General features: G+C 42.3%; 1 protein-coding gene across 1 annotated transcript in view; it reads right to left on the minus strand.

Moving 5' to 3' along the window:
• The window catches only part of LOC109032079 (sodium/potassium-transporting ATPase subunit beta-2), a 66,677-nt gene extending 59,219 nt beyond the window's left edge, over positions 1–7,458 (minus strand). Inside the window, exon 1 of the mRNA XM_019044016.2 lies at positions 7,139–7,458. Coding sequence (XP_018899561.2) covers positions 7,139–7,316 — 178 coding nt within the window. The 5' untranslated portion in view covers positions 7,317–7,458. The remainder of the gene's footprint in view (positions 1–7,138) is intronic.
• Positions 7,459–12,031: the final 4,573 nt, after the last annotated feature.

Raw genomic sequence — 12,031 nt, forward strand, 5'->3', positions numbered from 1 at the left:
AACGTTTCAATGTCAGTTCCATCAGTGATGTGTCAAAGTGCATGAAACGACCAGTGCAAATCAGTGGCGTGGCGTGAATTACGATACATCGATTGTTATGCCATTTAATCCTATGGAAAAGGATCGATAAATAGGGTGTTAGCAGCGAACACCTTAATAATTGATTCTTAACCATAGGTTTAAATGTCATAACAATCGATACATCGCAATTCACGCCACGCCACTGGTGCAAATATGCGCGCATCGATGATTACTGATCTCAAAGTATAAGAATGCAGACCCGCGGTGAAAATATAATGACAGTACCTCGGAAGGAGCAAAGTTTCCTATGCTCAAGTAGCAGTAATCGCAGTCGGAGATTTTTTCGATATCGAATTAGTGCAATATTATCAGATAAAAAATCGTGACAAATTGCAATCTCATCGCATGAATTTGCGACGAAATCGCGATTATATCGACGGCGATTAATCGCAATATTATCGAATAAAAAATCGTGGTGAATTGAGATAAAATTTCGATTTTGTCGAACGCGATTTCGTAGAGATATAATTGCAACAACATCGAGGATACTCGCTCAGACGTTGATGATCCTAGGGATTTTATCGCCAAAAAATTGGTAAAAATGCCGCAACTTGATTCCCGCAACTTTTCCGTGGAAAATGCAGCTTGGGTGAGGAGATGTACATTGTATACGATCACGGTGTAGGGGAGTTAGCTTGCATGGCAGAGCGCATCTCATGTGTCCGGAAAGAGGAATCAAACGGTTTATAGTTTTTTTTAATGATTCGGTAAACAACTCATGGGATTATAAACAAAAGTTATGTCTTGACCAAAAATCCTAAGATGTGACAAAGAAAAGTCGTCAACGCTCCACTACATTCTTTCTCATCATTCGTTTTTCTTTCTTGATACTTAGTTAACGCTCCGTCTCAGGGTTAGGAAATCAAGGTTTCCCAGGAAAGTCAAGTACCGGGAGCTGTAAAGATCCCGGTGGATCCTCAGTGTGTGTGCGTTTACCATGTTTAAGTGCACGTGTTTGTGTTTTTCTGTCAACGAAGAGTTTCTATCATTTATTCATGTTACAATTTTCTGACTTTTTCAGCAAATTTCTTTGCTTTTTCTTGGCTCCAAAACTTCCTAATTTCCTGACTTCAAACAAAAATTCTACTCAATTTTTTTCCCTCCAATCACAGGCAAAAGTGAGGTGAACGCGGCCATTCCTAGGACGAAATTTAAATTGGATACGAATACTGCCGTGCTAAGGAAAAACGCCGTATGAGCCTTTAGGCGTTGCCAAATTTCCTTTGATTAATCACGAATTTTTTAGAATATTTATGAACATTTTTCGTTCCATTTTTCAGGGAATTCCATTCGTAATTTGATTTAAATAGTCTGAAAATATCGAGGAAAAATATTGATAACTTCTCTCAAAAATAAACATTTTATCAGAGGAAGTATGGCAACTCTCGAATGCTCATACGGCGTTCTCCCTCAGCACGGCAGAATAAATGATCAAGATGTTTGGTAGTGAGCATGCAAGGCAGAGCGCATCTAACAAAAGTTAGGGGAACTAACACAGCCTGGAAATAGAACCAGGGAGAGGAATCGCGTTAATGACGGCCGGCGCAGAGATACAACTATTCGTGCTTGATGGATGTCCGTGTTGCATCTGCAAAATTGAAGGCGCGATGGCGCGAGGCGTGAACTCGCAATGCTCCTCTCTATGCTGCTTGTGAGATGTCAGATTCGGGAGAAAAGTTAAAACAGAGGCCGGATCACGTCTTTCCTATCTTTGGCTGTACATATTGCTGACGTAGCTCTGGAAGCACCACTACAATTGGACTACATTTTGCAATTTGGAACTATAAATTCTAGCCCTGTTTAAAAACAACGTATGTGCCATTAGTTTGCTTGTGCATATAAGTGTTTTTCCAGAAGAGACAGAACTTATAGTTCCAAATTGCAAAATGCAGTCCAATTAAGACAAACGGAACCAACGCCACATCGAGGGATTTCGAACAATACCGCATAACTGACAATTTTGGCAAGAAGGAGTTAGTGACTTTGCCGCATTTGACAGAATAAAATGAGCAAGCTGATGATTCTAGTTTTTTCCAAGTGTGTAGAAGAGCGCTTCAATGACACTGTAGTGTATGGAACAATTCCAAATGTGACCTTAAAATTACACAAATGGCGAAGTTTTCTCTTCGTTCTGCAAAAACGTCAGTTTTCAGATTCGCTATCCATCAGTATTGAAATAGAGCAAGGAAATGGACGCGCGTTGATGACGGCGCAGAGATACAACTATTCGTGCTTGATGGATGTCCGTGTTGTATCCGCAAAATTGAAGGCGCGATGGCACGAGGCATGTCGAGCTCGCAATGATCTGCTCTAAGCAGGGGTCGCGTCGCTCGGATTCGGGAGAATAGTTAAAAAACGAGACTTAATAACGTTCCTCCTCTCTTCAAATGTGTTGAAACTCGATTTTTCTCCCTTTTTTTTCAATTTGATGTATGATTCTTTTGTGGATTATTTTTTGGATATTCCTTCATATGAAGTTGTGGTAAAGAATCGATTATTAAGGTGTTCATTACAAAAACTCTGCATCGATTCATTATTTCCATAGACTTAAATGGCAGATCAATCGATACGTCGCAATGCACGCCACGCCACTGATATGAGACTCGAATGATAAATAAAAGCATTTAAGAGAAATCAGAATGGACGCCTTCAAAATTATAACCAAAATTTGACAAAAATCGTTCGCAAAAAAGTCCGATTTAAATGCGACTTCGGAAAATCGACTCACAATCAATATAACCCGTTGTTCGCATAAAATAAAATCGATATCTCACAATAATGGATTCAAGTCGCGATTCTATTCCAGCTATTCGTGGTTTTTAATTGAGCAGTCACGAGAAGGACGAGTGGTCCTACTTTTAAAATTTTATTACCGCGCCTTTTTCTTCCTTTTTTCTCCCTATAAATCACGAATAGACTCGCGGTGACAAAAACCGCCAAAGGAACAAATAATATTTCCATGGGGTAATTAGGTTGCGGACACGTGGATCCTTTTCGAGCATAAGTTCATGATTTGAACGATTTTAATTATTATTACTTAGGAAAAGAAATTAATCCGAAACAAGCTAAAAGTGGCACATGCTTCCACCACCACCGCACCGTGATCTGCGCTGTTATCATTCGAGCACAATGGGCGGCAACTCTGCGGTCGCACTTGATTCTTGAACTGCCGTGCTAAGGAAGAACGCCGTATGAACATTCGAGAGTTGCCAAATTTCCTTCGCTAAAATGTTTATTGTTGCGGAAAGCTATGGATATTTCCCCTTGAAATTTTCAGGAATTGTAGATGAAACTGCGAACTAAATTATCTGAAAAATTGGAGGAAAAATATTTACAAATTTTCCCGAAAATTCCTGATTTACCAACGGAAATTTGGCAACGCCTGAAGGCTCATACGGCGTTTTTCCTTAGCACGGCAGTGAACATGTTAAGTTTATAAGATAAAAAGCAAATTATGTAACCATCATTGTTTCACCCCGCAAAACTCACGATTGACCGACGAGAAAAGCCCAATAGAATCCACTAATTTTCCGGGTCATTGTGTGCAGTGGCGTGGCGTGCTTTGCGATATATCGATTGATCTGCCATTTATAAACCTATGATAAAGGATCGATAGACAGGGTGTTCGCAGCGAACACCTTAATAATCGATTCTTTATCATAGCTACAAATGAGGAACTATCGATAATCGATCATTCACGCCACGCCACTGATTGTGTGTAGATCCACTCGAAACTGTCGTATATTCGCTCAAATATCATGTCTCTAAAAATCACCTCCCTCAAAAAGAATCCCGTCTCTTCGTGTGTAAGATAAAATTATTTTTGCTGCTGCGTCAAGGTTTCCACCCTTCATTTTTCCCCCGCCCCTCCCTCCCTTCCGGGAGATCTACCGCTACCTCTCCCGCTTCTATTTTCGCCCGGCCCGGCCATATCTATGGTTCATATAATCGAAGACGTCATGAAAGAGGTCAATATTTATTCCGAGATATTGGATTTCTCTGATCTTTTGGCCTCGAATTTCTTGAAAACCAAATCCTGGTGGAGAAAAACGAGAGAATAAAAATACTATGACTCGTGGGATGATTTTACATTGGATGCAATGGTGCCCTAAAAATGACAACTTCCACTGGCCGAAAAACGGAATATAAAATCCATCAAGTCATAAAATATCCGAGACTCTCCGAAACTGCTTAAAATTCTCCTTTAACTTGATACTGCGATATTTTTGAGGTCACGGAAGAACTCAGCGCTAAAAGTCTCTAAGGTTGTACAGGTAACTCATTTTAAATGCAAGCAGTGCCTAATACGCGCCCAAATTAACAACAAAAAAGCCGATTTTTGCTCCTCCTCAAGAGCGATTCGACTGGAGGAACTTATGGGGAGAAAATCAGAGAGAAAAAAAGTTTTATTTTGAGTGATAGAATAATCATTATTTTGCAGTCTGGCTGAAACCTGGGATACTAGGAACATGCACCGATGGCGATTTACAAGTTGGCGACACTGTTTTCCCTCCTTTTAAAAGTATGCAAAACAATCGATTCTTGTCTCACCTAACAGCGATATATTCAATGGATACAAATGGAGGATAAGCAATGTTGCCAAATGGCAAAATCGCCACTGAAATGTGCTCTGCTATGATCTGAGCGACGGCTGTACCCCGTTCGATGTAAAATTCAATATGAAAATCGCAACTGGGGCAAGCGTCACTTTTATTTCATCGATCCAATTTTCTCGAGTTGCCGACCCCGACCCGGACCGAGTCCGAGCACTGGACGTTGTTTTTACACCCCCCCCCCCCTCCTCCCCTTTCTCCCCCGGATTTGTTTTCGGGATCGAACGCCCGCACGACCACATCCGTAAGTAACTCCATCCATAAAGCACGCAAATTAAATAAAAATCCCACGTACCAAAAGGGCATAATTCCCTTCTTTTCATCACACTCATTCCAGTGGCGTGGCGTGCATTGCGATGTATCAATTGATCCGCCATATAAACCTATCGAAAAGGATCGATTAACAGAGTGTTCGCAACGAACACCTTGACAATCGATTCTTTACCATAGCTTCAAATGGTGAGAAATCGATAATCGATCATTCACGCCTCGCCACCGGCTCATTTCGCTGCGCCGTTTTATAGGAAAACCTCGTATCGGCATTCGGACATTGACGCCATTTTGTTGATAAAATGTGTGCTCTCCGGAAAATTCCAGAATTTTTCCCCTTGAAACTGCCACAAAATAATTCCGGCAATTTTATTCAGTTTACCTTAATTTCGAGGATAAATATTTAAATCAACTCCTGTGAATGAATGCTTCATTACCGGAAATCTGGCAACATTCAAACTTTCATACGGTATTTTTCCCGAAGCACGACAACTTTGTGCCTCAGTAAGTGTTTTCTCGAGAGATATTTGTCAAGGCATACAACTGCAATAGGTTACGTAAGCGTGAAAAAAATGAAAAACTGAACCCATCTCTTGAAAGCTGAATACTAATTTTTAACTCAAAGCTTTTAAAATGAATAATTTCAAAACTGGCGACAGTGCCCATCGGCAAACTTTGTGTGTAATTTCCTAAATTTCATGATTTTATCGTCCTTCTACTTTAATGCTCTCAAAGAATCGATTTTGGTATTCCTGTATTTTTAGGCGCCAAATGAAACGCAGAACTTATCCATTTAGGTTCTGAAATAGCCGTCTCATTTTATTTTCATTTCTCCTTAAGAACCTCTTTCTTCGACATCATTATTAATTTGTTTGACTGAGATAAAGGTCCACAAAATGCCGCAGAATTTCTAGGAGCTGATGTTTTGGACCCGGAAAAAAATTACCAAGAGTTGAATCCGAAACTTTTAAGCTGGTATCACAATACCTACGCCACTTTTTTACTTTTCCCCCTTTAAAAATTCACGATAGATTCTACACCATATAATTCTAAGCGTTTCGTTCTGTCATTGTCTCCCGGGTCTACTAAAAAATAGGAGGACCTATTCCATTTGGGGTCATTTTCTGCTTGCCTCGAGGATCAAATTTAGAAATAACTAGCACCCCCCGAAAAATATTGACTTGGACACGTTAGTGTCCAATCTGTAAAGTTTCTACCAAACATTGAAAATGCGGGAGAGTTTAACATTTGTGTTTCGGCTCAGTTGATCGGTAGTTTCAGTTTCTCGAGAAAATGCCGATGACATTTTTCGGTGTTTTTTTTTTGGTACCCGAGTGAAATATTTCACTAAGTGCGCCTTGAGGCAACTTTTCCGTTAGTGATGTGTTATTCTACGTTATTAGGCGCTGAAGAATCAAAAATGGAATGCTTCAGCGCTACCTAAATTCATCTAACAACGAATTTTGTCATTTTCCAGGAAAAGCCGTAAATCCCCGGGCCAACTAGAAGTAAATACAAGAGTGAGGCTTGCCCGCACACTCAATTTTTGATGAAAAACACACTTTCTCAAAGCGTACCAAACTGCATTTCCAAATTTGAGCCTCGAGGGATCAAAAAATGGTTTTTCATGGAACAGGTCTTCCAGTATATCGATGACCAAAGTGCGAAACCACGAATCCCCATTTGCGACGTTGCAGACACCCTGTCATTTCTTCATTTATTCTCTGGAAAAACTGGTCAACGAAACTTCTTGATAACTGCCTTGCTTTTTTTCTCCGTCAGCAGAATATTCTGTATACATACATTTCAAGCCATACAGTTGGCTTGTTTCCATTTAAAATTGGGGCCGAGTTTTAGAGACATCGCCGTGGAGATACGTGGTTCTGCACTTGGGCCGTAGCACAGTGGATCGAGTCGACTAGAGAGGTCGGACATGAAATTTTTAACTAAACTTGCAAATTTTGATGTTTAATTCGTCAAATTTCAAATTTTACGGGGTGATTCCAGAAGAAAATTTCACGAGAAAAACAATGGAACAACTTTTAAAACCTCAAAGTTTTGTATGAGCGGAGTTATAAGCGTTTAAAGTTTCCAAATTTTGTCCGACCTCTCCTATTTCCTCGTTCCACTGTGCGTGGGCGCGTGAGCTCGAGGGTGGATTTGGCGGGACTTACCCCAACTCTTGAGGGTCCTGCCGAGGATCTCGTTGGTCGAGGGGTTGTAGATGGCGAGAGCGATGCGTTCCCACTTGCTCTTGTTGTCGTCTTTGGGGCGAGCGTACTCCCACTCGTAGCCGACGCCGTTGGCATCGCCGGTCCCACTCCCGGCCGCAGGGGTTTTCGAGCGAGTCATCCTCGAAGCGGACGAAGAAGGGATTCCAAGCGGGGACCACGCGACTCGGACACACGAACCCGGACGGCGAAGACGCGGTGATAGGGGGTGGCGTCTTCGTCTGAAGGCGCGCTCACCAACTGACTGCCAGCCGCGACGCCTCGTCCCGGCGACGGCGCCCGCCGGTTCCACCGACGCCCGCCAGGAGCGCCACCGCCGCGCCGCTCCCGGCCCCTGTTGCCGCGCAACCGCTCTGTTATTAGACGCGTCCACGATTGGTCCAGATAGCTAACATCGGCGGAAGAGCGTGAGTAGTTTTGTGAAAACCATTTGGCGGGGAAATCCATGGGCATTTAAAACTAGGAACCAAAACTGAAATTTTGGCTATTTTCTGCAGATTTTCGGCGGGAGAACTTTTCTTTTTCAGATTTTTGTGAGATGAAACGTTCCGAAGAATTCAAGAATTAGTTTCTCGGTAGACTTTATGTGGTTCAATATTTCCAGACTAAAAGATGCAGCACTTTCCCCCTTAATTTGGAATGTCTATCTCTCATCTATTCTGGATGAATCGATCTTCACCGCCAGATTACAACATATCATATTTTTGAAGTTTAAAGCCTTAGAAACAGAAAATTAATGCAAAATCCTAGCAAAATGAGACTTTTGGTTCCTAGTTTTAAATTCCCGCCAGGCCCCCATGAGAGCAGTTAATTTGCTACCAGCTGTTGTAAGAATATTGAAACAGAATACTTAGCATAACAGTGCTTGATCAATTCTTATTTGATCAAAAACCATTATTACACATTACGATTTATACTTTATTAAAGCTTTATAATCAAATTCAAGAAGAAATTTCCTCGCTCTGGTCAAGTTCTTTCACTACTGGTAGCGCCATCAATTTTCTAAAGTTGCCTAACCTGTAGCAAAATTACTCACGCTTCCTAAGCATTGACTAGATTGGACTGGACGTTAGCGATCTGGACTAATCTGTGGACGCGTCACACGGTGGATCGAGTCAATTAGAGAGGTCGGACATGAACTTTTTGACTAAAACTGCAAATTTTGATGTTCATTTCGTCACATTTTAAAATTCAAGTAGTGCCTCGAGAAGAAAATTTCACGAGGAAACCAATGGAACCACTTTTAGAACCCAAAAGTTTTGTATAAACGGAGTTATAAGCGTTTAAAGTTTCCAAATTTTGTCCGACCTCTCCTATTGACTCGAGCCACCGTGCGTCGTCGCAGGATGCACCACTGATCTGCCATGCTAAGGAAAAACGCCGTATGAACCTTCAGGCGTTGCCGAATTTCCTTAGGTAAATCACTAATTTTCGATAAAATTTATGATTATTTATATTTATTCTTCAATTTTCGGCCTCCTGTGCTGTGGTGGTTGTAGCGCTTGCTCTATGATCAGAAGGTCCCGGGGTTCGATTCCCGGCCAGGTGACCCGAGTTTGATGGTCTCAAAACAACGATTACCTGGGGCTGGCTTGATTGGGGACGGAGGAAGAGGGATGGAGTTCCAGGGACGGCAAAGCGCAGGATTATCCCTCGTGGGATATTTGAAGTAAAAAAAAAAAAAAAAAAAAAAAATCAGATAATTTGATTCGCAATTTAATCTAAAATATCTGAAAATGTCAAGGAAAAATATTCATAAATTACCTCAATAATAAACACTTTATCGAAGGAAATTTGGCAACTCTCGAATGTTCATACGGCGTTTTTCCTTAGCACGGCAGTAATACTGTCGTGCTAAGGAAGAATTTCGTTTGCTGTCGTGCTAAGGAAGAACGTCGCGTCGTTTGCTGCCGTTCTGAGGAAGAGCGCCGTATGAACCTTCGGTCGTTATCATGTTTCCTTCAATATAAACCAATTTACTCGGAAAATAGTGCAAATTCTTCTTCAAAATTTTCAGACGATTTTATTTGCAATTTGATGTACGAATCAAATTAGATCAATTCACTTGCACTAAAGCTTCTTTCCCGCCAAAACTTTTTAGCCAATGACCATCTTGCGCTGTAAGTGCAATCTGTGATGAGCCTCGTGACTCATCATACCATGTACTAATCCTGCCTCCTGCAGTTATCTCCCGATATCGCTTTGGGTGTCCGGTTTCGAGCAAAGGCAATAAAAGACTCGCCTCGCCGCGCCGCGGTCGACCTCATCTCTCACGCCCGATTAACCATTCACCGTGACGCCAGGATCCACCAAATTTTCACAAAAATTGTTTTCCGTCTATTTAGCGAGTGTTTCCTCACTCTCCGTAAAAATACAAATAAAACGAGACTTCATTTATTGTATATATCGTAAATCGGCCGAATAGGAGAGAAGCCACAGTTCGAAATCCATAGTGATTAACTTGACGCGATTCCGATGCACGGCAGTTCGCCCAAATCGCAGTCGTGCGTAAATGCCGTATATCAGCTTAAATTCAAGATAAATGGACGGAATCTTTAAAATTAATATGCATTCAACGTTCATGAATCAATATTTTCTCCCAAAGAACGACGGACCGGTCTTATGGGAAAAGTGGGCCCGGTAAATCGGCTGGCGTTTTGATATGTTGTAGGTCTTAACCTACTGATCAAAAGTGTCAAAGGGCATTTCTCCCTATCTCGAAGTTTTACCCCCCATTTTGGGGGTCAAAGTTGCCAATTCGGCGTATATTTGGCAGTTTTGACACCCGGGTTTATTGGTCGCCTATGAGATTCTTTGATGGTTTCTTGAGTCTTTTGTATCCTCTGAATAGGCTAGAGACCATCCGAACTAAAAAACTGACAATTTCGCCTTATGGGTAAGGGGGGGGGGGTGTTCACGCCACCGATTTCAGAGTCGGCGAGCCGAATTAAACCGATTCTTTCGCCATGTTTTGGAGAATTTTTTATGCAAATGATTGCGACTGCATCTTGAAAGGTCGACTAAGATGCAGCTCAGAATATACCCCCGGGCGGGAGGGGGGGGGGGCGATCGAACTCGAGCAGCGTAACTGGCTTGCGCGGGTCGGATCAAACCGATCCTTCTATTATGTTTTGGAGAACTTTTTTGCAAATGACTCAGGCTGCTTCTTGAAAGGTCTAAGATGCAGCTCAAAATATACCTCCCCCCCCCGGGGGGGGGGGGGGGAGCGAAAACTGGGCCGAAAAGCCGACCGAACTCAGGCAGCGAAACTAGCTCTCGCGAGTTGCATCAAACCGATGATTTTGTCATGTTTTGAAGTTTTTTTTCCATCCCAATGAAACAGACTGCATTTCGAAGTGTCGACTGAGATGGAGCACGGAATATGCTGTATGAGAAAGGAGGTTTCTCAATCCGCACCCTTCCTCGCAATAGGATCTCTCAGCATAGGTCAGTGTGGCACTGACACTAGTATAGTGGCATTTTTTACCACCACCATCACTCATACATAATTCCGAGGGTCGTTTTAGCTGACACGCATTTCCGACTGAGCCCAATATTTCTATAAGCGAAAGCTAATGGTGCAGATGATTCCTACGGCTAAGACGTATATAACGTCGGTTGATTTCAGAAATATATCATCTAGGTGATTTTTTAAATGAAATCGCACATTATTATCGAGCATTAAACAGTTTTGTAGAATGTCAAGAAAGGCAAGGAAGAAAGCAAAGTATTCGCAAAAAGGCAATATATGCAATGCAATCAGTTCTGAAGGTATTTGACGAGTTCTGGGTTTTTCATTCTTTCTACTGGAGCTCCATAAGTAATGGATCAAATCCTGGAAGCTCTCAGTGCAGAAAGTGAGGCGAGCTCGCTGAGATTTTTTTACGTAATCAGAAAATCTAAGAAAAAAACAAGGTCATGTACTTCTTCTTTTTAATGTTTTTTCTTTTCAAAAGCAAATAACCCCTCCCCTCGTCGAAATTCTGAAATGCATCAGGATATGCTGAAAATTGAATGATGCGTTAAACGGTATGAAGTTTTAATCGTCCTAGCCACATTCAAAAGTGTCACTCTACTAGTGTCAGTGCCACACTGACCTATGCTGAGAGATCCTATTGCGAGGGAGGGTGCGGATTGAGAAGCCTCCTTTCTCATACAGCATATTCCGTGCTCCATCTCAGTCGACCTTCCGAAATGCAGTCTGTTTCATTGGGATAAAAAAAAAAAAAAACTCCAAAACATGACAAAATCATCGGTCAACCGATCAACAATCAAACTCGGGCAACTTTCGCTGCCCGAGTTCGGTCGGCTTTTCGGCCCAGTTTTCGCCTCCCCCCCCCCCCCCCCCCCGGGGAGGGAGGTATATTTTGAGCTGCATCTTAGACCTTTCAAGAAGCAGCCTGAGTCATTTGCAAAAAAGTTCTCCAAAACATAATAGAAGGATCGGTTTGATCCGACCCGCGCAAGCCAGTTACGCTGCTCGAGTTCGATCGCCCCCCCCCCCCCTCCCGCCCGGGGGTATATTCTGAGCTGCATCTTAGTCGACCTTTCAAGATGCAGTCGCAATCATTTGCATAAAAAATTCTCCAAAACATGGCGAAAGAATCGGTTTAATTCGGCTCGCCGACTCTGAAATCGGTGGCGTGAACACCCCCCCCCCCCCCTTACCCATAAGGCGAAATTGTCAGTTTTTTAGTTCGGATGGTCTCTAGCCTATTCAGAGGATACAAAAGACTCAAGAAACCATCAAAGAATCTCATAGGCGACCAATAAACCCGGGTGTCAAAACTGCCAAATATACGCCGAATTGGCAACTTTGACCCCCAAAATGGGGGG

Source organism: Bemisia tabaci, chromosome 7 (assembly GCF_918797505.1).
Source record: "Bemisia tabaci chromosome 7, PGI_BMITA_v3".
Taxonomy (NCBI): Eukaryota; Metazoa; Arthropoda; class Insecta; order Hemiptera; family Aleyrodidae; genus Bemisia; species Bemisia tabaci.